Source organism: Agelaius phoeniceus, chromosome 6 (assembly GCF_051311805.1).
Source record: "Agelaius phoeniceus isolate bAgePho1 chromosome 6, bAgePho1.hap1, whole genome shotgun sequence".
In the NCBI taxonomy this organism is placed as follows: Eukaryota; Metazoa; Chordata; class Aves; order Passeriformes; family Icteridae; genus Agelaius; species Agelaius phoeniceus.
The window spans coordinates 61,174,032-61,202,018 of NC_135270.1; the positions used below are offsets into that span (position 1 = coordinate 61,174,032).

General features: G+C 46.8%; 1 protein-coding gene across 2 annotated transcripts; it reads left to right on the forward strand.

Moving 5' to 3' along the window:
• The first annotated feature begins 5,714 nt into the window (after positions 1-5,714).
• On the forward strand, positions 5,715-26,234 carry GMFB (glia maturation factor beta). 2 transcript variants are annotated; one of them, XM_077180862.1, is made up of 7 exons: positions 5,715-5,808; positions 8,321-8,417; positions 8,809-8,858; positions 9,790-9,839; positions 10,873-10,955; positions 12,191-12,264; positions 25,177-26,234. In XM_077180862.1, exons 1-7 carry the CDS (start codon positions 5,806-5,808, stop codon positions 25,189-25,191), a joined length of 372 nt encoding a protein of 123 aa, XP_077036977.1. In that variant the 5' UTR covers positions 5,715-5,805; the 3' UTR covers positions 25,192-26,234. The 2 variants fall into 2 exon arrangements, with proteins under 2 accessions (XP_077036977.1, XP_054491200.1); XM_054635225.2 differs by lacking the exon at positions 25,177-26,234 and adding an exon at positions 14,500-18,320.
• Positions 26,235-27,987: the final 1,753 nt, after the last annotated feature.

The window sequence follows — 27,987 nt, forward strand, 5'->3', positions numbered from 1 at the left end:
ACACTAGCTGGTCTACCTGGCCCGTCGATGGTGCAGTGATTAGGATGTCATCCATGTATTGGATAATGGTCACGGTGGGATCATTCTGTCAGACTGGCGCTAGTGCTCAGTCCACCGTGATTCGGCAAATGGCGGGGGAGTTGACCATTCCCTAAGGCAATACCTGCCACTGGAAGCGCAGGTTGGGCCGCTGGCTGTTCGGGAAGGTGACTGAAAAGGCAAACCACTCTTTGTCCTCGTCATGCAGAGGGATGGAAAGGAAGCAGTCTTTGATGTCGAGCACTGCACAGGGTTGTCCTCTTGGCACCATGGAATTCATTGGCAATGAAGTTTGCACAGGGCCCATTGGCTGGATTTTTTTGTTCATCTCCCGTGGGTCGTGTAGGAGATGGAAGCCTTCACCAGATTGTTTGGGTATGACGAAGATGGGAGCATTCCATGGGCTTGTGGAGGGTTCAATGTGGTTTTGCTGTAGCTCCCGGGTAATTAATTTGAGAAGGGCAGTCATTCGAGGCTTGGACAAGGGCCACTGCTCGACCCACACTGGGTCTAGTGATTTCCATCTCAATTTGATGGGCAGTTGTGGGTGTGTAGCAGTGGCCCTTAGAATAAATTTGTCATTCTAACCTCCAACAAGGTCAGGGCATCCCTCCCTAACAAGGGTGGACATTCGGACATCACATACGGGGAGAAGGTGATGGTTCTCCCTGGTCCCCTCTCCATGCAAAGCGTTAGCACAATAAGCTGGGTGCTTTTTCAGGTGTGAGACAGTCCTCCAACCCCACCTACCATGGGGGCTTCCAGCTTCCACTGTGAAGGCCAGTGTACATCTGGAATGACGGTGACATCCTATCCTGTATCAACCCAAAAAGGGATACAGATAGCTGGGCCATCAGAGTTGTTATAGAGACAGCAGACAGCCCACACTATTAGTGGGTGTCTGCCCACCTTCACAGCGAAGGCCACCCATGGGTCTCACTCCCATGCCTTCATGGCCAGGGTAACCCAGGGGCCTTGTCCCCAGGGAGCCGTTCTTGGTATTCCTGGGGTGTGGATGGACTGGTCTGGGCCGTTGGCTGGGCTGTGAAGTTGACAGTGGGAGGGGGCAGTGGGTGCGGGAGTTCCGTGCCCCATTGACAATTGGCACAACCAGGCCACTTCATGTTCTGGGTGGGAGGGGGCTGAGTGCGGTCCGGGTGCCCCCTCCCCATCCCGTTTCCCTGATCCTTGGGTTTGCACTCCCTAGCGAAATGCCCCCTCCTTCCACATGTCCAGCAGGGCCCCCTAGGCCCCATCTGGCGTGGGGGAACGGCTGTCGGTGGGTATCCTGATTGAGGGCAGTTTACTGCGATATGCCCTGCCTGGCCACACTTAAAGCATGCCATTACGTTAGTTATAGCAGTGTGGACAGCTGCCTGAATTGGGGCCAGATGCTCCTCTTTAACGGCATGCCTGATCACGTCTGCTATGGTAGCCCCAGGTGGTAGCGACCACAAGATGTCCTTTGTAGCAGTATTACACTGCTGGCGCAAGCACTCCGCTAGCACAGGGCCCTTTGCTTCTGATGGTAGAGCGGAGGAATCAATTGCTGCCTGGAGGCGGTCCACAAACTGTGTGAAACCTTTGCTCTCGCTCTGCTTTATGGTAGACCATGGCGATGGTGTGGCGATCACCTTAGATGCAAAGCGAATAGCCTCTCTGGCAGCACGGGTTGTTGTCACTACCTTGTGGGCTCGAAGGCCCTCAGCCTGCGCCTGGGGGGTGATCATAGTTGGGTCTGTGCCCATTAAGCGTTGCAAGCTGGAACCATGTAGTGGATGGTGTGCCCTGGTCACCAAGGCCAGCTGCCTTGCACTGTTGTCCTCCCACTCTTGTTTGAATACAATCATTCGCGCCCCATCAAAAATTAATCTGCACGTCTGCTTGATATCAAATGGGAGCATGTCATCCCCTCCAAAAACACTGTCAATGAGAGTAGAGACCATCGCTGAATTAATCCCCCTGTCTGCAATCGCTTTGACAATTGCCTGTATGTCCTTGGGGTTCACAGGTGTATAGGTTCTTTGATTTCCGCCTCGCCCCCTCACCTGGACAGGAAACGCTAGCTTGGCTGAAGGGGCCCACTCAGCACACACTATTTTTATTCTCCTCCAGTCCATAAGAGGAGCTTGTTCTTTTCCTAGTTTTCCCTTGGCCCAAGCTGGAGGATTGTGATAGCTACCCTTGCGTGCTCCCACTCCCTCTTCGCCCAAATCAGAATCATCAGAATAAGAGTCGGGATCAGGAATGGACCACTTGTGGAACCACTCATCCCAGCTCAAGTCCGACTCGGTCCCGGAACTCGACTGGCTGGAGACTTCTGCGCTCCAAGACCTTGTTGTCAGGCTCCGACCCTGCCCCTTTGTCTTAGCCCTGTGCCCTCCCTCTCTCTAGGCTCGCCCCACCTCCTGCTGGGGGAGGCCAGTGCCCTGTGATGAGATTTCCAACGTGTATTCCGAGCAGCGTCAGCTCCCCCTCCGTGTCCTCTACTTCCATTTGCCCGCACGTGTCTGCACTGTCCTGCAGACCTTCTCCGTCTCCGTCGATCGTGCTTGCGTCCCCAACCCCCCCCCCCCCCTTCGGGGGCGCGCCACCCCGCAGCGTGTAAGGTGGAGGCCCCGCTCAAACTCCCTCGGAGTCCGAATCAATGGCGGGGCTCCGCGCCTCTGAGCTAACGACCGCGCCCCGCGCCTCTGGACTAATGGCCGCGCTCTGTGCCTCTGAATTAACGGCCGCGTTCCGCGCCTCCTCTAGCAGTCCATCCCAAAATGGCCGCTTTTTCCCCATAGTCGGGGTGCCTGGGCTCGGGAGGCGCAAAGAGCACTCCTGCAGCTGCAAATCCCCACACCCAGTGGACCCACAATTGTCTGCACCGTGCTGGGGCCCCTCCTGCAAGCAGTCCTGGGTGGCCTTCCACTTTCCCCGCTCCTGCTGAACTTGCTAGACCTTTTTCAGAGCCTGCATGACCCTGCCCCATAATTTAAGATTTCGCCCCGAGCCTGAGGACATAGCCTCCTCCGCTAGGGCCTCGGTACAATCATCCCACACTTCCGGGTGGAGAATACCCTCCAGCTGCCCGATTACCCCAATGCGCAGGAGCCTCAACACCGCGAGGATAAAGTCTCCTGGCTCGCAATCTATGCCCCACTGTCTGTGAATTTTAAAAATGACCTTGGCAAGGGGCTCCATCCTCTCATTCACTAGTTTTCAACGCTAGACCTCCTCTTTTGCTGGCTGCGGTGCGAGAATTCCTCCTGCGCCAATTCCCAGCGCGAGACTTCCTCTTTCGCTGCCCCTGGCATGAGCCTTCCTCTTTCATTGGTCCTAGGCACGAGCCTTCCTCTTTCACCCGCTCCTGGTGCGAGCCTTCTTCCTTCACCAATTCTCAGCGCAAGACTTTCCCCTCTCACTGGTCCTCTGGGAGCGTCTTCCCCACCAGAGACAGTCCCGCTGCTCCGGCTGCCATTCACTCGCCCAGGCGATTCCCGTTTCCCGGATCATTCCTGGGTTTTCGGCACCACTTGTTGCCGCCGCTTGGGGCAGGCATGGTGTCCCAGGTCGAGGACGGGTCGGCGGCAGCACCTTTGCCACACGGACCAAGCACACGCACTCACCAATGTGGTGGATGGTGAAATGGCGTTTATTAACAGTTTCACGGGGTCATTTATAACAGGGGTTAACAGTCAGGTAACGGTAAAAGGGGAGGGGTTCCACCTGAGCGTAACATCGCGATATCTTGAGCGTAATATCACAATATCTTCCCACATTAGTCTTCTGTAAATATCCTTTCTCTATTCTTTAGTATAGTTTTAGTATAGTATTCTTTAATATAAGTACCTAAAATAATAATTTTGCCTTCTAAGAACATGGAGTCAGAGTCTCAATTCCCCCTTCGTCCTGGCGACCCAGCAAATACCACACCTGTGCCTTAAGTCCCTGGGTTCAGGTGGGCACAGAGAGGATGGGGACTCGTGCCTGCCCCCCATTCTGTCTGTCTGTCTGTCAGGCCTGTCCCAGGGCAGCTGGGCTGTGATTCCAGTCCCCTGTCCCCTCAGCCCTGCTAGCCCCCAGCCCTGCTCCCTGGGCAGAGCCTCTATGCCTCTGGAGGAAATTTGCCCTTGTCACTCCTGGGCTCTTGGCAGAGGTGCTGGCTCCTGGCAGTACACTCGGGTTCCAGGTGCCCTTTCAGGTCTGTAGAGCACCAGGAGGGCTGATGCTGTTGTGTGCTTGCACAGAGAGCTCTTGGAGCCACAATGGTGGCACTTGGGGCAGGATTCAGCTTTGCCACCCTGCCGGAGGCTGGAGAGCTCAGTGTGCCTCAGCGTTGTCCCCGGCAGCTGCCAGTCATAGCTGCAGTGGTAGTGGCTGTGAGGTGACCCAAAGCCATGTTCCTGGCAGCACATGGCTGTGCTTTGCTTCCTCCCTGTGCTGGAATGTGGGTTAGATGGGCTGTTGGCAAGGAATTGCTGCCTGTGAGGGCTGTGAGGCCCTGCCACAGGCTGCCCTGAAAAGCTGAGGCTGCCCCATCCCCTGCAAGTGTTCAAAGCCATGTTAGCGGGAATTTGGAGCATCTTGGCCTAGTGGAAGGTGTTCCAGAGCACTGGGCTAAGAACTGGATAATCTTTGGGGTGCATTCCAATGCAAACCAGACTGTGATTCTGTGATTTGGCGGGATACCAGGAAAAGGTTCTTCCCCCAGAGGATGGTCAGGCACTGAACAGGCTCCTGAGGGAATGGTCATGGCCTCAAGGCTGACAGATCTCAATGAGCGTTTGCTCAATGCCCTCAGGCACAGCATGGGATTTTTGGGTTTTCCTGTGCAGGGCCAGGAGTTGGGCTCGATGATCCCTTTGGGTCCCTTCCACCTCAGGACATTCTGTGATTTTGTGTGAGGCTCCAATAGCTGCTCAGCAATCTTGCACTTCTGTGGTGTTTGCTGAAGCCCTTGGTGAAAATCTGCAGTTTTATCTTATAAATTTGGTGTTTAAATCATTAGTGTAAGTCACTAGAAGTTGTGCCTGAGATGTGAAGGCTGCATCTGTCCTTTCATTCTGAGGAAAGCAATTATATTCTTAAATCCGTTATAGAATCCCTTAAAGTGCATTTTTCTCTGCTTTAACAGCATCTAAAAATGTGAGCGGCATGGAAAAGGCTAAATATTCACCCCAGCATCAGGAGAGCTTCACATCAAGGTCCATTATAGACAAGTAGCGTGTGCCTAGCTCTGGCTGCTCCTATTTGTGCCTTGTGTTGCTTGAGACCCCGCATGACTTCCAGAACTAAATTCCACTTCTACACACAAGCACAGCAAGCACAACTTCTGATTCATGCCATGCTTCAATTCCAGGGTTTAAACCTTCGGTCCTTGCCCTTTTTAAGGCACATTAAGAGCTGTAAAGCCGAGCCCACCCCGTCCCGTCCCGCTTCCCCCAGATCCCCTCAGAGCGAAATGGCGCCTGAGGGCGAGCCCGCGGGTTGCCATGGCAACAGTGAGGAGGCGTGGCCCGGGCTGCACAGCAACGGGGGGCGTGGTGCTGCGGGATCACGTGATCCTGCGTTTTCCCGCCCTCGGCGGCCTTGAACCTCCCCGCTGCCCGTAGGCGCGTGACACCGCCCCGCCCATCCCGCCGGAGCGCTGCTGGTTGGTCGGAGGGCGAGGTTGGGGGCGGGGCTTGCACCGCGCAGGCGCGGTGAGGGGGGGGCGCAACCCAGTGAGGAGGAGGCGGCGGCGGCGCGCGAGCGGCTGCGGTTGGTGCGCGCGCCAAGATGGTGAGGGGGGAGCGCGCGCCGCTCCCTCAGGGGGGACCCGGGGGATCGTGAGGGGAGGGAGGGGGGTGTTCGGCCGGGAAGGGGCTCACCCCTGAAATGGTGCATAGTTAGCTGATTCAGAAAGATTCGATAGGGAAATGATAGAATAATCAACAGGAAAACGCGTGATCTGACCTCTGAGGAACTGATTATGTGTCTGTGAAACGACTGATGGCTTGGTCGCGCCTGGTTGTTGGTTGTCTTGTAATGATTCGAGCTAATTCACTGAAGAACATCTGATTGTTGCTCATTGAAGTCATTCACCCGAGTGGTGAATTTGAACTTGAGCTGTGATTGCCGGTTTGGAACAGACCAAGGGAAACAAGGACTGGTGGATGAATGCTGTGGGGTACTTTGCATTAATATTGGTTAATGGGTAAAGTAATGGCTGTGGAGAAAGGAAGAGTCATGCATGCTGCTTTTAGTAAAGGTTTGGGGAGCTGAACCCTCCTGTGGAAGGAGGAGTTGCAAAGCAAATTTGATCAAATCTTGGGCTGTTTTGCTGTGTGCCTCTCTGGTGAGAGCCGTGCTTGAGGCACTTTGGGAGATTCACGTTTATTGTCAGTCTGAGGGTGAGGGGAGGGGGTGTCCCCAGGGGGATCCGCACAGGAGGGTCCGGGGAGCAGCAGCAGCAGCACCCTCTCTGTGGTGCTGGCAGGTGTAACCCGTGCCTGTGCAGCAATCCTGCCTCGCCTTTCTTCAGTTTTTGTTAAGCCAAGCGTTGGTGAGCTGGCTTAGCCCCGGTAAACAGGCTGAATCTGATGTTACCAAGTGTTTTCCTTCAGATCCCCTCAGGGATTTGCGTTCGTGTGGCTGCACAGGTGTGAGCAGGAGCATGGCTTGTCTGCTGGGAGAAGCTGGTGACCCCAGAGGATTGGGAGAAAAGCCTCCTTCACAAATGAGTATTTTATATAAAATATAACCTCAGCTTTGAAATGCAGCCTTGAGTCCTGTTGGGTTTTTAAATTGAGACCTCCTGGGTGAGTGAGAGTGGGTGTAAGTGACATTTTATATGAAATACAAGTTCAGCTATGGAATGCAGCCCTGAATTCTCTTATGTTTTAAAGTGTTTTTTAGGGTCTTTTTCCCTGTATGAGTGAGACTGGATAGTAGAGGTATTTCACAAAATCCAGAACGAGTTAGGTTGGAAAAGACCTTTTAAATCATTGAGTTTAACCTGTTTGGGTCAGAGGACTCACTTGCTGATCAGAGGGAGCCAAGGGTGATCTTTGATGTTTAGGGGAAACAAGCAAAATCGGGGACACTGTACAGGCAGTGCCTGAGCTCTGCTGTCACAGCAGAGCCTGATTTCCTCTCCAGCTGTCCAGAGGAAGCACAGGGATGAAACTTTGTGCCAGATTTGATCAAGGTGGAAACCTTTTTAGGAGCAAGAACAAACGTGGGGTATTGGAAGTGGGGAAGCAGAGCCACCCATCTGCTTTTTGGGGGAAATCTCACAATGTTGAACACGAGAAGACAGAACTGGGAGCTTAAATAGTGACACTGTGGTTTAAAAGCAGTGATTTGTCTCAATGCAAGAGCTTTTGATTGGTAATCTTACACATTATTTTTATCTGAGGAATTTTTTTTTAAGGAAACCTTGAAATACAGTTACTTTGGTACAAAGTTCTTGATGCCTTGGGAGTTCATAAATACAGTTTAAGCTGCAGATTTTAAGTAACTTCTTTATCAAGCTGGCATGAACCCCTTGGAGATGGAGGTTTTGTGTATAAAATGTTGCTCAGGAAATGGCAGTGGTTGGCTTGGTGCAGTTCAGAATTTGCTTGTGTAAGGGAAGATAACCTGCATGGCTACTTGTGAAACAATAATTTCCTTCCTCATCTTCAGTGGGATGACTAATATGTTACTTGAGCATCTCTGAGAGCTTGGTGTGCACAGGGAGAAATGGCTGCATGTTTGTGGGTTAAAATGTCTGAAACTCTTTCTGTGTGTGTGAATCTCAATATTTTTGTGGGTAAAAATAAACAAGGACAATGTTGTTCTTAAATACCAATAGTAGCTCTTACTAGGTTAAATGCTTAAATTACTTGATTCCATTTGCTGTTGCTCTAAAGGACTCCCTTATTTCAGGGCTTGGAAAATGAAGTGTAAAATTTTGTTTGTAAGTGTAGAAGTATAAAATCTACTTCTGAAGTGTAAAGTTGACTTCTAAGAGCTCTGAGAATAATCCCACTTGAGGAGTAGTTAATAAATACTCCTAGTTAACTGTGTGGCTTTGAAGAGGGAAATTAAAACAGATAAATGTTCTGTTAATGTGGTTTTTTAAAAAAACCAATTTCCTTTCACCCACATTTTTTCTGGTATATGTGATGCTCTGAAGCTTTGGAGAAGCTGCATGCAGGCCCTCTTCAGTATTTATGCACAGATGTGGGTGACACAGGGATTTTTTTGGTCCGTTTCACTTTGTGGAAGGATTTATCTCTCCCTCCCCTGTGCCATTTCCTTTTTGCAGAGTGAATCTCTGGTGGTTTGTGATGTTGCCGAAGACCTGGTGGAGAAACTGAGAAAATTCCGATTTCGCAAAGAGACCAACAATGCTGCCATTATAAGTAAGTTCCAAACGTGCCTGACAAAAATTGTCAGAACATCCTCTCTCCTCTTTTCCCTGTGTAAGATTGCTGCTGTATCAGGTAAACATGAGCCAGGGGAGTGTTTGTTCTCTGAGCTGCAGCACTTTCAATCCTGCCTGTAATTTTAACAATAAAACAGTGCTGTTCTTAGGATTCAAGTCTCCATCTGCTTTTGGCAGAGTATTTATATTTAATTATGGCTCAGAGTCTACCACTGTTTGTAAAATGATTTTGGGAAGTCATGGGATACACTGAAGAAGAAAAGCAGAATCACAAGGACTGTAATTGTTGAGTGCTAAAAAGCTTCATGCATCCATTGTGTAAATCGATTGAAAAAAAACATTGATCTGTGTTTTATTTTGATTTATAGTGAAAATCGACAAGGATAAGCAGTTGGTGGTGCTGGATGAGGAGCATGAGGTTTGTTAAATGAATTGTAAATAAGAGTATCTTCAGCCTGCAATGTATTGTTGTCTCTAAGGTACTGCCTTAGTTTCAAATTGTTATCAAACTCTTAATCTAATTTGGGTCATGAGCTTATTTAAATGCATGGTCACTCTGCATGTAAAGCACAGCACCATTAATAGTGAAACTATGCAGAAGCAATTGAGTTGACTAATTAATTGCACCAAAAAAAAAAGTTAATTTTAAAGCTGTTTTAATGATGTAAAAAGCATCTTTGGCACCTGCTGGCTTTTTGAAGAGATTTCTGCTGTGTTTCCACGTAGATCTGCGCATTTGTCTCTGAGCTGGTCTGCCATCAATTAGAAGCAGGATTGCTAATCCCCTGCAGACTCTAAATTTGATGGGTGGCATAATAAGGTCAGCCCAGTGTGTGGTGTTTCTTAACGGTCCATAGGGCAAAATTAAATCCTTCCCAGGGATTTGAGCATTAACCAGGGCTCTTGTTCCCTAGAATGTAGATGTCAATGTAACACTCAGATGTAATGAGGAATCTTTTTTGTTTGCTGAAGGAGGAAGGACTCAAATTTTCAAACTTTTGATTTATGTAGCTGATTTTAACTTACTTTATAGTGTGTGCTTACTTATTTAGTACTAGGGTTGGCAAAGCATGGTAACTGCCAGCATAGCCAACTAAAGCCAAAAATGTTTGCTCAACTTATTATGCCTAAAATAGGGGTGATTATTCATGCTAACATTAATTCTGTGTTTAGTCATAGGAGTCTATTGGCACACAAATCTTCCTAAACTGCTGTAGTAATTTGGGAGGTCCTTATCAGTTCACCTGTAGATAACATCTGCCCTACAGGTGTTTCAGTGTCCCTTACCCTGCTTTAACCTTCCAGTGTGAGGTACTTGCTCAAATATTGCTTGTGTTTAATGTCACCAGGGTATTTCTCCTGATGAGCTAAAGGATGAGCTGCCTGAGAGACAACCTCGATATCCTTCCCATGCTGCTGCCATTTGGACTTACTCACTCCTGGAAGCTGTTCAAAGTGTTGGACTTCACCTTTTTAGGCCAATAATTGCTGTAGTGTGATCTTGCTGATCCTTCATTTGTGAAATAACCCAGGGATCAGTTCTCAGGCTGCACTGAACTGTTGTACCACTTGCTGAAACAATGACTCATTTAAGCCTTTCCTGACATTTGATTTCCTTTTACACTATATAATGTTTGGGGAAGTAAAGCAAAGCCACGTTTTACATTACCAGTGGCTGGTAATGTAAAGAAGTGAGTAAAATGTACCAGTCAGTGGCTACTTCTAAATATAGGGTACTGCCTGTGTCACTCTGGATGTGTTTTGGTACTTTCTCAGGATGTGGCTGTTGTTGTTTTGCTGCAGTTACTGAGTCTGGAATTGCTGTGGGCATGTGATCCAGGGAGGAATCCCTGTTTTGAAAAAAGAACAAAAGAGGGTGAAGTAAATTAACCAGTGAAATAAAAGGGGCACTTAAGTTACATGTGAGGAAAATACCTGCCCTATTAGCCTCAAGAGCTGGCTGGCACCATTCCCTGTGCTGTTCTGAATCTTGCCTTTCATGCCTACAGTGCAGTGGGAGGCTGTAAAACAGAAGTTCTGGCTAAAGCTGCAGTTCAAATTGAGCAGAACACCTGAAACAACGAAGTTCTTGGTCAGCAAAGAAAGAATTTGGCTTTCATTAAAAGCAAAAACCACACTGGTGGGTGTGGGAAGGCTTTTTACAAAGTTGGAAGAGGAATATTTGTGATGAGAGGGTGATTTTTAGCTCTGATGTGAAACATTACTACAGAGACAGCCCTCACACTGAGGCAGGGCCAGTTCTGAAAGTCAGATGTGGAAGTGAAAACAAAACAGTGAGGTTTTTATTGCCAAATTAAAACATCATCTAAAATGCAACACTGACTTCTGCCTGCATCAGGCTCTGATAACTGAGGATTATCTCCTACTAAAATAATTGATTTTTTTTTAGTTTCTTTAACCTCAGAAAAAACATTTATTGTGTATAGCTACAAGTACCAGCATGAAGATGGAAGAGTTTCCTATCCATTGTGCTTTATCTTCTCCAGTCCAGTTGGTGAGTGAACTCTGTAGCTACTGTGTGTTGTAAATTTGGGAATATTTTCTTCTAGGGAAGATAAAACTGAGTACTTAGTGCTCTCAAGGAGGTTTTCCTGCCTTTGAGGTTCACATTTAGGGCACTTCAGATGTCTGATAGAAGAGATTCTCTCTTTCCCACTTCTGAAGGCTGAGCTGGAGTGTTGGTTTCCTGCCTAGCTGGCCAGAAGGTGTGTCTGCCTAAATGTGCCTGTTGTCAGTGTGCTCAGCAGCCCTCTGAAGGGCAGGGCCTGGGGCACTCTGCATCCACTCATGGAGGTTTAATCTAATTTAACCTGGTTACTCCTCAGATCTTGGGGAATCCTCAAAACATGACCCTGTAAGGCTCAGGGAGTGAGCACAGAGAGGGCTGGAGGACACTGCCTGTGTTCCTGGGTGATTCTGCTCTGCTGTCTCTTGCTAGTCAGACATAAGTGACTGGGAGGAGGAAATTCCTCTCATCTCACAAGGACATGGGAACCCATTTCTTTCTGAGGATCTTGGAATCCTCTTCCTTTCATTCCTACCCATGAAAGGAACAGGACTTTAGGAGGGTTAGGATGAGATTTGAGAGGAGTTTTTGGGGGGCCTGGGTGTAATGGGCAGCAGTAGAGGATGCTGTGAGGGGACAGTCTAAAGGGCTGTCACAGCCGTGGGGGAAAAGGAGGAAGAGAGGGCTCCCTAACTCAGATCTGAGCATGTGAAAGTGCTGGGGGAGCTGTTCCAGGAGAAACAGACTAATCCTGGATCATCCCAGGTTTGTAAAGAGCAGTTGAGAGCATCCTCTGCTTGTGCCACAGCAGCCCTCAACATCAACTGACCTGCACAGGGCACTGTGTCATTTTAATAGAAGCCAAATAACCTGGGTCTTGGTTTGGGCTTACAGAGCTGAATTGCTCCTGGGCTTCCATCTGTGTTCTGAACTGTAGTGGTGTATCTTGCTGGTATTACTGGATTATCCTTGTTATCCCCTGGGAGAAGATAAACTGATTGCATTGTTTTACCCTTCATTTCTCAGAGCTAGAGTAGCTAGGTATATAAAAGAGTTTAGCAACTCCTGAGCATATTCTTCTGTAGCTACCTGAGAATCTTCCTGTGACTATCTTTAGCTTTCAGTTTGGAATTCTTAAAAAAACCCCAAACTTATTTTGGAACTGTTGCAGTCAAAATAATTTTTTAAAATCTCCTTCTTTTTTTTTTTTCCCATAACTTCAGGATGTAAGCCTGAGCAGCAGATGATGTATGCTGGAAGCAAGAATAAGCTTGTACAGACAGCTGAACTCACTAAGGTATAACTGGCTTTTGACTTAACTCCCCCTTCACTGCAGATTGTTGTTTTGTGTCTTGCTTGAACCAATGGCAAGAAGGGTTTTGTGAGAGTTTGTGATTACAGTGAACAGTGTCTGGTTTAGGAGAGCTGAAGGAGGAGTATGTGTGGAGATTTCTGTACCTTAAAACACCAGGAGGAACAGTGTTCTCTAAAACAAAAATATCCCTCAGTAGGATGGACATCTTTGCTGTGGGGGAGGAATTTACTGATGGGAAGAATAGACTGAAGCCTCAGTGTGGTGTAGATCAGTTTAGCTGGTTCCTGGGGCTGCATGCTTGCAGAACAGCCTGCAGAGTAAGTAACATGTGCCAAGGGATGAACAATTTCTTCCTGTGTTGGATTCTTCCAGTACTGACACCAGAAGAAATCACTGCATTCACTAGGTCTGGTTGTGTGTATATTTTAGAAAAGAAATGTCACCTGTTTTTCATATTGGAGATCTTTGAAATTTTTGCCTAATTGGCACCTGGACTCCTTTTTGCCTCAAGCAGTAAAGCTTAATAGAGTCAGTAACTGCTTCAGGTTTTTCATACCATGTGAAATGACTTCAGCACTCCCCATAGCACTGTTCCCTTCAGGTCTTCTTATCCTGAGTCCTTTTGAGTTGGAAGGGACCTTAATGTTCATTCCTTCAAACACCTCCCACTGGACCAGGCTGCTCCAAGCTCCGTCCAGCTTTTGCCTCTTCCAGCTGTACCTTGTAAGAGAAGATGCCTCTGTTCTCAATTAGACCTCAGGTTGACAGGAGTCAATAGGAAGGCAGCAGAAGATGGCAGAAACAATCAGCACAGCCCCAAGAAATCTTTTTTTAGATCTGTTGAGGCTGCATCTTGGAGGCCTGATAAATATCATAGAAAGGAGGAAGAGACAGTTTTCAGTAAGCAAGAAGAAGGGACTGGTGAGAAGAAGGTGAAAGCCTGGGAAGTAGCTCAGTTGGAGTTCCTATCACTTCTGAAATGGGAGAAATTCAGCCTGAATGGCTTTTGAATGCAAGTCCAGGACTGGGTTCATTCATCTTTCCTGAAGGCAGAGAACACAGGCTGTCTCCAGTTGGGATTGCCTGCTTGCTCTTCAAATGTACTTTATTCTTACCACTTGCTGAGCTGTGTTTCATTTTAACTCCTGCTGTGACTTCCTCCTGGTGTGATTTTTGCTCATGACTCAGCTGAGTTCTCTCATCAGCCTCCAGTGACTTGCATTTTAGCTTGGTTCCTGTTAAGCTGTTCTGTTCTTGTAACACTGATTTTTGGGGTTTCTCCATTTTGAAGGCCTGTGAATTTGTAAAATTACCTGACTTTTGTCTTTGGGCATCTCATGGACTCCAGTAATCAATCATAATTAACATTGTTTCTCTTCAGGCTATTAAAAACAAAACCCAAACCCTAACCAGTTACTTTCCCACATGGAATGTAATGAGTATATTGGTGTTTTGGACCTTGTTTTCTGCTTAAAGTCTTCATTAAAGACTTCTCAAAGCTTTGGGTTAGTAGTTTTTAGATTGTTTTTGGGGTTTTGCCCAGAGAAGCTGTGGCTGCTCCATCCCTGGAAGTGCCCAAGGCCAGGTTGGATGGGGCTTGGAACAACCTGGGATAGTGGAAGGTGTCCCTGCCCATGACAGGGGATTGGAACTAGATGGTCTTTAAGGCCCTTTCCAACCCAAACCATTCTGTGCTTTTAGGATTTTGTTGGGGTTTTTTCCCAAGTTTTCTATTTTGAGGTATTTTACAGGTAAAACAATGTGATACTGGCTACTATGAATTTATTTCAGTTGAAAGAAAAAATAACTGTGTGTTGCACTGAGTAAAATTGCTGAACTTTGGGCTTAAATCAACCCAGATATTAAATTATTTGTATTCTTCAAAATACCATCTTGCTGAGATAATGCATGTGAGATGGGGCCACTTCAGGGTTATTTTGAAATGTAGCACATGTGCTTTTCTCATATTCTTAAGGGATAAGAGTAAAGCCTAGAAATAGCATTATAAGATTCTTGTTCATGTTAGTGATGTTTTTTGCCACTTAGTTTCGTGTGTTTTCCTCTGATCTGATGCTTTCAAGAAAGCACCTGAAAATTGTAGGTTGGTGAGTGGTTTATTGCAGCTCAGACAATGTGTGTGGAAAGGTGCTGCTTGCATTGTGTGTTGTCCCTTCCAGCCCCATCCCTCAGGAATTGATGCAATGCCATTTTGTTTAGGTATTCGAAATCAGAAATACAGAAGACCTAACTGAAGAATGGCTGCGTGAGAAACTGGGCTTTTTCCACTAAGGAAAACCTCTAAGTATTTATGTACCATCCTGGTGATACTGGAACCAGACATGAGTACTTACATCCAAGCAATGCACTGTATTCACAGCTGTCTCCTGCAGTATCTCTCTTGTGCAGAGTTTGTGCAAAGAATAGCAGGTCTGTCTCCTTGAAGTAACAAATCTTTGCAGGTGTTTCCTTATTTGTACCTGCTAAAAGGGAATACTCCTCTGCAGGGACTCCTTTTGCACTCCTGTGACTAATATTTCTGTAACTAAAATAGTTCAGTTCTGGATTTATAACCGTGTACAAACATCATTTGGAAGCTGACGCTAACTTTTTCTGAGCTACAAATGCATCCTTACGACACACATTAGCCATTTATATGCAGAATTTATGTACTGTCACTTACCAGAGTAATTTTTGACTTAATGTCTTCTCAATTTTGAAGCATTTGTTGGAAGCTCCCTGGAAGCATTTGTTTGGTATTAAAAAGTCAAAATCCTTGTACTGCAAATCCATCCATTTATCTTTCCATCGAGTCCATGTGAACTGTCTCAAATTCTTGGAACTAATTTTTGTCATTCCAGTAATTCCTCAGTTGCCTGAGTCAATCTTCCTAAATTTCAGGGCAAAGCTTTGACTGTCCAGTTCTCATGCTAATACAGTCTCACAGGAACTAGCTGATAACTAAGGGCTGAACTACAACTCTGGTTCCTCTTGTACCAGATTTCTTCTTGCATCTCTGTTCTGACACTGTTGAGAAGTTTACCTCTGCTCATTTCCTGTTATCTGAACACCTGGTGATACTGTGTGCCTTTCATTTGTTAGCTTTAAAAGGACTTGAGAATTTTACACTGCCACTTCTTACAAATTTGGTAAAAACTTTGTTAAAGAATCCAAGTAATATTTGTTCCTAGTGCCTCGTGCTGCAGTTGACATCTGTTAAAACAAAAAGCCAACCTCATTTTCTTTGAAATTCCAATCATCTGCTCCATTTGTAGGAGTCAGGAGGTTAAAGCTTTTCACAATAATGAACGATTTTTATCTCTTTTGTTATAAAAGTTGGCCACACGTAGCTTTTGAGTACTTTAATTACAACCTCTAACTTTCTTAATGGCTTTTTGGTCAAAATTACATTCCAGATGAAGCTTTTGCATAAGTGATCATTTGATTTTCATCTACTTAACGGTTCATCTCTTTGAAACAGCAAATCTAATGTGAAAATAGTATTTAACTTTTATAAATGACCAGTCTTTTTACAGGTCTGTTTTATATTGAATAGAGTAGTTGTCTGATGTGGGCCACGTTCAGCACGTGCCGTGGCAGGAGGAGCACTCACGGGACAGCCTCTCCCTATCTTGCCCGTGAGTGTTTGTTGTGCTTCTGAACAAGTGTCTGCGTAAGAGCAGCTTCCTGTTGATAACACACCTTAAAATACAGCTGCCCCAACCAATCTGCTCGCTGGGAAGGAATGCAGTGTTAAATTTGGAGGCCAGTATTTCATGCTGTGAAACCTTTGCTGAAAGTGGGGTTATTTTTTCATTTGTCAACGTAGGTTGTGTTAGTGGTAAGACACTAACTCCTGCAAGATCACAAGGAATTCATTTGCAAAGGTTTTCAGTGTTGGTAAATCTCTTCCTAGTTTGATGTTATTGCTCATTTATTTGTACATAAATCTGACTTGAGAGGAGCTTTTCAAAATACATGTTGGAATGATCCAATTAAATCGATCTTTTGGTGCGGGAAAGAAGTGCTTGTAATTCAATTTCTGTGTTAACGTACTGAACTGGAAAAACAATTTCATTTCCCTGGACGAAAAAATGTTGATTATGGAACTGTTGCTTGATCATTCTGTACTGCAGATCAATAAAAACCATGTCTTTTGTGACAAACATTGTATAAATAAGACTTTGGCTTAAAGGGTAGTGTCATTCCAAGCATCAGTCTGGGAACAGCAAGAATCTCTTTTGAGGTTTTTTGGGGATTGTACTAAGGTGAGGCATGTCAAAGTACAGTGTGGGCGAGAGGGAAGCTGCTGCTTGGAATGTTCAGCTTGATTTGCAGTGGGGAAAAACTGGATTAATCATGTCTGTTGTACTTTGTACACTGGTGGGCTGCCAGCAGCCAACTGCTGCCTGCACAGGTCTGCACAAAAATAACTGTACAAGAGGCCTGTATCAGGAGGGAAGGGAGGAGCTGCTGCATGAAATGATGAAATTTGACCTTTCATCTCTGGATTGCTCTCCCTTCTGCCAAGAAAACATTATTCCTTACAGCTGAATCTTCAGCTGAGTTCTTCCACTTCACATGTTCTCGTGCCTCACTTAAGCACTTTCTGCCTTGGGGGCTGCCCCTCCAGCCTTGCAGGGAGCAAACAGATCCTCGTGAGAGTGCTAAAGCCCAGTTTCTCCTGGAAGGTGCTGTTGATGCTGCTCAGCCCACCAGTATTGCTCCTCAGCCAGCCCTGCCTGGCAGCTGTTCCTGCTTCCCTGGCTGAGCTGTGGAAGCAGCTGCAGGTTCTGGGAAGATGAGTGTGCAGAGGGTGTTTGCTGTTCCAGCCTTGTTTGTGTTCTCTTTGGTCTTAATGCAGTGTTCTGACACAACTGGCTGCTGCTAATTGTCCTGGGCTCTTGAGATGCAGGTAGTGCTAACTTGATTAAACAAAAGACATCATTATGTCCAGGTCTTTCCTGCACAAATAATCCTTGTTTTCATAACATCTTTCCCCACCTTATCTGTAGAACTGTGTGTTCTGTGCTGCTGCCCCCTTAGGCTCAGTGGGAGGCAGATGAGTCCATGTTCAGGCCAGTATGTTCCTGCTGGGCTTTGCTGGTGAGTTGCCCATCTGTAATCACACATTTCTCTTGAATTTTCAGACCTCTAAAGAGACATCTAAAGGACAGCATAAATTAGCCTAGGGAGCCTTTGTAGCTAAAGGTCTGAGAGTCAGCATTTTCCATTGGGAGCTCCTATTTTTCAGGAGTTAGTAAGTTGGCCATAAAATCCTCGGTCTGGAGTTAAAGGTCTCTCCAAGGGAGACTTCTGCCACAATTAATCAGGTTTGCTTTAAATATTGACTAGATGGCTGGGATACAGCTCTTATAATCCTGTTCACTGATGGTAAGCTGAATTAAAGCATGAGTTTGCATGTCAGCCCATGAAATAGACTTGTAGTGTTTTGAATATTTTTAACAAAAAATGTAAATGCTGGTATTTGATGGTTTAAGTGTATTTCTAATATCATGAATACCTATCTGATCTATTAAAGGAGGCAATAATGCAGGTGTGGACACCTTTTTCACTTCTCCAAAGGAGCATCTTGGCATTTGTACCAGGATTCCATTTTTGTATCTTTAACTGTAAAATAGCTGGTCCAGAAACGATGTTAAACTGATGACAGGTCTGACTCAAACAGGCAGAAGCAAGAGAATTCAATTCCTTACTTCAGAGCATTCCAAAAATAAACATCATGAACATTGTTTTTCTACATACATGTAGTGCCTGTGAAGTGGAGCTGTGGTGGGAGATGAGAAGGGGCTCAGTGAAACTCTTGTGTTTGTTCTGTGGTCCAGACTTGTCTTAAAAGGTGTGAGAGGTTCACAGCCAGATTTGAGAATTTGGCAGTTCCATGAAAATACCAGTAACCAGTACAACTTCCATATGCTGTTTAGTCTCTGCTACTTCACATTGCATGTTTACTTTAAACCAAATCTTTTTTTTGCTAAGCATGGTGCTTGTATTGGTTTAAATAAAACGTTTCATTAAGAGGTTGTGTTGCCCTGTTTTAATTGCAAAATGGTCCCTGTGTGACAGGGAAATCTGGTGAGGCTTGGTATGACCTTCCTCCTTTTCTCAGCTTCCTGGAGTTTGTGTTGGACTTGTAAGGTGTCTTCAGTCTCAACTGCTCCCTCATTTGCTGTTGTACATAAAATTCCTGTTTCCATCTGCTGTGATGGGGAGGAGAGGAGCTGTTGGAATAGTGCAGGGAACTGCTGTGCTCTGCTGCTTTGCACCTTTGTGTCACAGACCTCCCACTGCCTCCAGATGAGGTGCAAGGCAGCGTGGGGCTGAGCGTCAGCCTGGAATGTCACATAAACTTCCCTGTTCCTCCTCTCCCCCAAGGCTCCTGGCAGAACCTGGAGCTGTGGAATACAATAAAGAGTGCAGGTGCCCCCTGAACAGTGTTAGAGTAGCTGTCAAGGAAACCAAAGCTTGAAGGAGACAGAGGAACTTAGTTTTTCTTACCTTCTCACAGACATTGGCTCATCTCTTTCCTGCTCAAGAGACCACTGCATTAATTTGATTTAAGCCCTTCTTTTCTGCATTCTTGCTGTTTCATCCTGTTGTGATCTTTGGAGACTTTGATTCCTCTACTGTTGAAAAAACTGCCAAGTATAACCCAGGAATTCAGCTTCAGTACCTGACATAGATTGTTTCTGTGAACACCAAGGAACTGCATTAATAGGCCACTGATTAGACATGACAGAAATAAACCCCTTTGCTCCCAGGTGAGAGAACTCTGTGAAGGAGAAAATGCACAGCTGCTTCAGCACATCTGGCTCCTGAAGGCATCTCAGTCACTGAAAGGCAAAATCTGTTGCCAAAAGCTCGGGGAAGAAAAAGCTGCTAAGGGAGAAGAATGGTTTTCCAGAAAAGGAGGAAAAAAAAGGGGAATAAGTGGCTCTCCTATGGGAGGAGAAGGTCACCTGTGGGGTCCTGTGGCATTCTCTGCTCGTCACTGAGTGTGCTTCACTAGGAAATGGGCAATAGTTCATTGGTAATGCCACATCACAGGCCATAAAAACAAGAGCAGAGTAAAGAGAATTGCCAGGACATCAGGGATATGAAGTGAAGGGCAGCTGCTTCCATTCAGGAAAGGACATTGGCTTCTCATAGTTCTGATGAAAAGGTCAATTGAGTGGTGATTAAAGTCAAAGCACAAAGTGGGGAGTAGGGATCAAAATGGGGAACCTGCAGAGCAGGAGCAGCCTGCAGTGTACCTGCAGCCTGAGCATCTCACAGTGGTGCTTTCCCTTCCAGGGCTGTGCAGACAGCTTGCCCAGGGCTGGGAGTTTGCTAAGGAGATCTGTGGCTTGGCAGGGTGTATGGGAACAATACAGAGAAGAGCAAAAATGTAATTTGTTCTGGAGGAGCTGGAAGAAGAATCACAGGATGGTTTGGGTTGGAAGGGACCTTAAATCCCAGCCAGTTCCACCCCTGCCATGGGCAGGGACACCTTCCACCATCCCAGGGTGCTCCAGGCCCTGTCCAGCCTGGCCTTGGGCACTGCCAGGGATGGAAGCTGGGGCAGCTGCTGTCTGTGTGTGACAGTGTGTGAGTCTGCCTGTGCTGCTGTTCATTGACTGGAATACAAGCTGGCTCTCCCAGGCTCCTCACAGTGAAGTTCCTGCAGTTTCCTGTTTAGGTGTGGATGAGGGTGGGAAGCCAGGCACAGGCAGTGAGATTCTGACAGTGCCATTGAGAGGCAGAACTGACATGGAGCAGCCTTGAGAGGGAGGGCTGGTGGGGCTGTGGGAAGGACATGAGGCACTCTGTGGGTCTGAGAGTGGCTGGAATTGGCTCAGCTGCACTCCTGTATGACAGGGCTGAGGATTTAAGGTGGGCCTCACCCCTTGGAGCAAAACTGAAGATGTGACAGGTGGGTCATTCCCTGCACTTGTTAGTTGGCACAGTTGTGTCAGCTGCAGTTTTGGTGATGTACTAGAAGGTCTAAAGAAATTAAGCTCAGCTTCCTGTGGGAAAGCCTGCGCAGAGGGACTTATAAATGTTGGAGGTGTTGGATTTGGCTTCTATGTGTGTAACTCCAGTTTGGTTCCATCCTCTGCAGGGCTTCCCTTAGGGTAGGTAACTGCTTCTCTGCCAACAAAGGCAGAGCTGTGGAGAAGATGTCATTTGTTCCCACCTCCTCCAGAAGGAAACTGAGCCCAGGGAATTGGTCCTGTGTGCTGAGCTGGCCTCGAGGCTGGTCTGGGAACACAGTTTAAATGATAACTGCTGGGGAAGAGAGAGTTTTTCTGGGATCTGAGAGGCAGCCCTGGTGTTCTTGAAGAGCAGCCTTGAACTGCCAGACATGCAGACACATGGGTTCCTACAGTACAGCAGGGAAAAGGACTTGTAGTTCTCAAAGTATGTGTCTGGGATCAACCTCTTGTGGAATTGGCATCCTCTCTCTGGGCTGCAGAGTAAGGGAGTGCACTGGCTTGGTTTGTGCTGTGTTCAAGTCATTGGAAATGTCAATTCCAGCATTGTTTTAATAAATACAGTTCTGAAGTACAAAGACCCCTGGCTTTAGCTTTTAACTTTTCAAATTAATACACATTTGTATCTGCTTTCTATATTGAAAGGTCGAGCATAAGGCTAAGCAACTGCATACCTCAAGTTTTCTATTTTCATTTTGTGGGAAGCAGCAAAGGGTGAAATACTGAAATGAATATTCTCTGTAGGTGGTTAGGACAGTGCTGGCATGTCATCAACCTGTTGGAGTGAGTCCTCAGGAAGCCACCAAGATGATCAGAGGAACAGAGCATCTCTGCTGTGAGGAAAGACTGAGAGACTTGGGATTGTTCAGCCTGGTGAAGAGAAGGCTTCCAGCACCTGAAGGGACCCTACAAGAAAGATGGAGAGAGAATATTTACAACAGCCTGGAGTACCAGGACAAGGGGGAATGGCTTCAAACTGAAAGAGTAGGTTTAGATTGAATATCTGGAAAACGTTTTGACTGTGAGGGTGGTGAGGCACTGGCACAGATTATCCAGAGAAGCTGTGAATGTCCCATCCTTGGAAGTGTTTCAAGCCAGGTTGGACAGGGCTTGGAGCAACCTGGGATAGTGGAAGGTGTCCCTGCCTAGGGCAGGGGGATTGGAACCACTTGATCTTTAAGGCCCCTTCCAACCCAGACCATTCTGGGATTCCATGGTTCTGAGCTCACATCAGTGTAAACTTGGGCACTGTTCCCCTCCCAGGTCTTGCAGGCTTTTTTCCATGTTTGCTGTTCTTTGGGTGCTGTTGGATGCTGTGATCCTGTGTGGATAGGAGGCTGCCTGGTGCAGTGTGTGTGTGCAGCATCCCGTGCAGCCTCGCCGTGCTCTGTGTAACCTCCCTGTCTTTTCTCCAGCCATGGAGCCAAGGGGATGATGTGGATGCCTTTGCATAGATGTGTTAATCAGAGTGGCCCATTGTGTCCCCGCATGGGGGGATCGTCTCCTCTGGACTGTCCTGTCGTGTTTCATTCCTGCAGGGACTGCAAACATGCTCTGGGTTAACCCTGTTCACCTCTGGAGCAACCTGAGGTGTCTCCTAGAGAACTGATGGAGCTGGGCTGAAACTCCCCTGACAGCTCTCACAGCTCCTCAGCAGGGGACAGAGGGGAGACAGCAGCAATTATCATCCAGAGGGACTCTGCCTGCAGAACAGACGTAAACACTGCGAGAACAGCACGTCTGTCTGTCTTTCACGGCAAATTTACTCCTGTGACAGGGAAGTCCTGTCCAGGCTGTTTGAAAGGCACACACTGTCACCCCCATTCCTGCTGTTCCATGCCATGAGCCCCATGAATGCAGCTTCTCTTCCCTCTCCTGGAGCCCTCCTGGCTGAGCAATTAATATAATGCACCCTTGAAATCCCTGTGCTAAACAGCAGCTGGTGTTGTCACCTCATTTCTGTGGAAAATGGGAAGACAGCAGAAGAAAATGGGGCAGAAAACATTCAGTTGAAAGGGAAAGGGGCACCAGCCATCCTGCACTTTTGCTGAGTGTTATGAGCATGGAAGCAGAGCAAAAATCAAGGGTCATTGCCCCTATGGAGCTGAAGAAGGAACAAGAGAGATCTAACATTTGTTCAAAATAATGTCTAATTTTAAATATCCACTGTTGGAAAATGCTGCTGGATAATTGGAAGGAGAACGTGCCTGCCTTGCTCACAACTGCAGTCTGCCTGGCCATCTGCTCTGCCAGCAACAAATCCTGGATTGATCTGTGAGTGTGATTAATTCAGCGAGGACGACAGGATCAAGGGATCAGCCAGAGACAATATTTATACCCTACCTCCAACTGTGACTGTGCAATTGTTTGCTTCAGGAGTACAAAACAAATTGTATAGCTGTATTACTGGGAGAATAGAAAAATAGAAGCATCCACTCAAGAGCCCTTCTTTCCTTGGATGGCCCCATTCCAAGGTCTGTAAGTACCGTTTAATACAAGCCAGTTCCCTGTCTGGGAGGTGAACAAAGCTGCTCTCATCTGCAGAGAACTTTTGCATCTTTACTGCTGCTGCCTCATTCCTGTGGTTTAGTCCTAAAACCTTGGAGGTACTGGCTCTGTGCCCTCATGCACAGGGGCTGTGGATGTGGAGTGTGAGTCAGCCACTCCACCCAGCTCCCCGTGCCTGAGGTTACTGGTGGAAGCTGCAGCCAGAGCAGAGCTGGACTTTAAATATCAAGAACAACCAGTGGGGTGGATTTCTAGCACTGGTACAGCTTTGAGCTGATTTGGTAATACGGATGTAGCTGGAGAGATCAAAAGCAAGATTTGTGAAGGAATTTAGATGTGGATGGAGGCTTTTGAAATCCTATTTAGTGTGATTTAAGTGTATAAATACACATTGGGCCTGAAGGTGCCATACTCAGGGCCACAAGGGATGTGTGTGGGAGAACAGAAAGACCAAAGTCAGAGCCCTCCACAGCTTATTTTTTCTGATACAAAGCTGAAGTGGTGTCTATCTTGCCTCCTTTTGGGCAGAAACAATAAGGATGTTAATCCCTGTGAGTGTTCAGGCCAGGCTGGATGGGACTTGGAGCACCTGGTCTAGTGGAGAGTGTCCCTGCCCATGGCAGGGGGTGGAACTGGACGATTTTAAGGTTCCTTCCAACCCAAGCCATTCTGGCATTCCAAGAACTAAGGACTAAGGGTGACATTTTTGGAGCCACCACTACTACAGCTAGGCTAATGCAGAATGTTTTGGAAAATCCCTTCTGTTGTTGATGAGCAGCCAAATCCTGAAATGCATTATAATTTTTTTTTTTTTTTAAATACAGCTCTTGGTCTCTTCCTGTCCACACACTGTTATCATGCTCACAATTGTGTGGAAAGCCATTAACAGGAGCTCTACCCAGCATGAGAAAAACAAACCCTGTTATTTATGAGGACAGGTTGAGTATTCAGTATTTAGCCTATTAAATGGAAACTGTTGCCATCTGACCATGAATGTTGGAGGGATTGGGGCCACGAGTGGATTCTGTAATGAGTCCTGGTGAGATGCCTGGCAGCACTCGTGTTCTGAAATTGGGTTTTAAATGTGTTTCTCTTGAGACTGGCTTTCATGTGCAATGGAATTTATCATGTTAATTTGTTTATGTGAGCACTACTAAATGGAAGAGCCTAAGCAGGGATTCTGGAGGTGAGTTAATTAGTGCAATAGGAAAGGGTATTTGCCAGTGAGGAAGGGGCACTGGCAAGTTCAGGGATCTGTTTACCCTGCTGATCAAAGACTGAACTGATGTCTGTTAGTGGATAAAGGGGGTAAGTGGGTGAGGAGTTCTGTGCTCTGGCTGCTCCTGATGTGCATTTACAGGGGTGCAGGAAGGTCACCTTGGCTGGATTCTGTTAGAGATATTCAGAGAGTCTCTGCTAAATTCACAGAAGCACAGGATGGTTTGGGTTGGGAGGCACCTTAAACTCACCTCATTCCATCCCCTGCCATGGGCAGGGACACCTTCCACTATCCCAGGCTGCTCTTAAGCCCTGTCCAACCTGGCCTGGAACACTTCCAGGGATCCAGGGGCAGCCACAGCTTCTCTGTGCCAGGGCCTCACCACCCTCACAGGGAAGAATTTCTTCCCAATATCCCATCCAACCCTGCCCTCTATCAATTTGAAGCTGTTCCTCCTTGTCCTGTCACTTCATGCCTGTATAAAAAGTCCCTCCCCCTCCTTTTTATGAGCCCCTTAAATTGTAGATATATACTCAGTTTTTCCTCTCCTGAAAACCCAGTAAGTAAAGTCTATTAAACTCAGTGGGATTTTTATTACCAAGCTCAATAGTATTAGATTTCTCCTTGATATCTGTAATTGAAATGACAATTTTTAATGTTGAAGGATGTGGTTAACCTGTGCATAATTCAGAGAAATTGCTCCAAAATCTTTCCTCACAGTTCTCTGCCAAAATCATCTTCCTCATGAACAGCCTGTAACACACTGAATTATGACTGATTATACGGCTGTTTTCCAATAAGGACAAGTACTTGAGAGGGATTTAAGATGAAGGGAACAGACACTGACATTTTCCCTGGGGATTCCAATCAGGATTAAACTCAGTGTGTCCAGACTAACGGGAAAGTGCATTAAGAGCTGTGGGCCATCTCCAGAGCTCCTCTGTGGCTTCCTGGCATTGTTTTCAAAGTTTAATCAGAGAAGATACTCAGTCATTGTTTGATTGGAGATACCAAATGGATGTGAAATAAGAATTGATTAGACCATTTTCTACAGAATTTACTTTTCATTTCCTTTAGTGTTATCTTTAAAAAAAATAAAATCTATGATAAAGAAATCCTTCAGTGCAGAAATCTTTGTTGTGCAAGATTACAGCTGCCTTCCTCTTTTCCTGACAGGATAATTGCAGTTGAATTGTATGCCAGCACCCGAGGGAATAAAACACTGCATTCCTCGAGGCAGAACCAGGATTAATTGCAAATGCAAGTATGTGGCTGACACACCTTTTTACTTCTGAGACTGCACATCCCTGTTGCACAACATTTTCATGTACAAGAAATCATCAAATACAGAAGTATCTACCTTGAATGGATCAAACTGCAGAGGAAAACCTGCATTCCCCAGCCCCAAGGTATAACAGGATCTCTGCACACATCCTGTTTCTCTACCTCCCACAGCTCTTGTGAGGCAAACTGGCTTTGGGTGGCTTTGGAAAAACCTGCACCAGGGTGTTTTCCAGCACAGTCCATTCCAATGTCTGTGGGAATAAGTGTGACTGTGCAGCTCAAGGGTATTCCAAATAAGAAATAAACAATTTGCAAATAAATAAGGCTAAAGAAGCATCAAGTGATAGAAGGAAAGCTGTTATTGCAGAGGCTTTGCAGAAATTGTTGTTTCTGGCTCCTCAGGAGTTGAGGGATGAGGAATGGTTGGAAGGTGGCTGTGATGCACTGCCAGGGCCTCTCTTCCTAACCATCCTGTCACCCTGAGCTGGAAGGAAACCACAACAGGCTCAGCCCTTCCTGATGTTCTCACTGCCCAGTGGTCTTCTTGTCTGTCCTTCTTGCAAGGCAATGGGAAGGCTCGTGGGACAGAGCTGGGAATGGCTCAGGGCAGCTGCCTGGGCTGCAGTACCCACCCCACACTCTCCTGGCCTTGTGTTCTGGCACCTTCTTATTAATCTCAGAGTCACAGAATCACAGACTGGTTTGGGCTGGGAGTCCTCAAACCCCATCTTGTTCCATCCCCCTGCCACAGGTAGGGACACCTTCCACTAGAACAGGTTTTTCAGGGCTCATCTTCACTAAAATTTATTTTAAAATCTGTTTTCTGGGTTTCACATCAAAGTTTCATGGGTCATAATGACGCCACAGTGCTTTTATTGGGAGTAGTTTGTGGATGAGATGAGTGATTTTATACAGAAACATCAACTTTATCTTTGCAACAGCTGATTTCCTAAAGACAGCTCATTTGCTACAGCTTTTCCTGTATTTTGGTGAAGGAAATAAAGTTTCTGCTCATCTCTCATTGTGACACTCCATTAATTGTGTATAAAGCTTTCCAGCAGATAACACCGGAAAATATTATTTAGTTTGGCAGGTGTTGGTTTTATGGAAATCATCCCTCACTCTGCTCCAGAGGAAATGATTGCAGCAATGTCACCCCAGCTTGCCTTTACTGCAAGGTGTCACTGCTTAAACTGAAACAACTTGTACATGACCTTTGGAAAGGAGAGTGGGGTGATCTTCTCCTCAAACTGTTTTCTCATCTTGCTGTTTCCTTTGGACAGGCTCCAATTTGTATTGATTTGGGATTGTATGAGCAATCCTCCCTTCCCCAGGGCTCTCACAGCACAGCCTTCTCCAGCATTTCTTCCTTAATTTGCCATCTCCCTTTTCTCCAGATGCAGCTTGTGCTGAGCAGGGAATTTTACATGATCAGGTAGGGATGGGACTCAGGGGAATCGATGTAGACTAAAAGAAGGAAGATTTAGATGAGGTATTAGGAAGAAATTCCTCCCTTTGAGGGTGGTGAGGCCCTGGCATGACTTCACAGAAAAGCTGCGGCTGTCCCATCCCTGAAGCATTCAAGGCCAGCTTGGACTGGTCTGGTGGAAGGTGTACCTGCCCATGGCACTGGGTTGAAAATTGATGGTTTTTAAATTCCCTTTCAACAGAAACTCCTGGAAAAGCTGTCAGTCCATGGCTTGGACAGGTTACCCTAGGCTGGGTTAAGAACTGGCTGGATGGCTGGGCCCAAACAGTAGTGGGGAATGATGCTGCACACTGGTGGATCAGTGTAGGGCCCAGTGGTGTTTAATGTCTTTATTGATGATCTGACTGAGGGGATTGAGTCCACCATTAGCAAATTTGCAGACAATGCCAAACTGTGTGGGAGTATGGATCTGCTGGAGGGCAGGAAGGCCCTGGAGAAGGACCTGGACAGGCTGGATCAATGGACTGAGACCAAGAGTCCAAGGTTGAGTAAGATCAAGAGTCAGGTCCTGCACTTGGGTCACGACAACCCCATGGAGCGTTCCAGGCTGGGGCAGAGGGTCTGGAAAGTAGGAAAGGACCTGGGGGTGCTGTTTGACAGTGGCTGGACACGAGCCCAGGTTTGGCCAGGTGGGCAAGAGGTCGGTGGCCCTTGGCCTGTGGCAGCAATAGTGTGGCACCAGGACCAGGGCAGTGACTGTCCCCTGTGCTGGGCGCTGCTGAGGCCACCACAAGCTGTGCCCAGTTCTGGGCTCTTCAGTTCAGGATGGACGTTGAGAGGCTGGAGCATGTCCAGAGCAGGGAATGGAGCTGGGGAAGGGTCTGGAGCACCAGGAGAGGCTGAGGGAGCTGGGAAGGGGCTCAGCCTGGAGAAGAGGAGGCTCGGGGGGACCCTGTGGCTCTGCACAGCTCCTGCCAGGAGGGCACAGCTGGGGGGTCAGGCTCTGCTCCCAGGGAACAGGGACAGGACAAGGGGAAATGGCCTCAGAAAACCTCAGGGGAGGTTTGGATTGGATATTATGATAAAATTGTCCATAGAAACGTGGTCAGTCATTGGGAAAAGGCTGCCCAAGGAGGTCTGGAGTCCCCATCCCTTGAGGTGTTCAAGGAGTGACTGGAAATGACACTCGGTGCTCTGGTGTGTTGACAGTCACAGGAGTCATTGAAGTCAACGATCTTGTAGGTTTTTCTAAACTAGATTCTATGATTCCATGA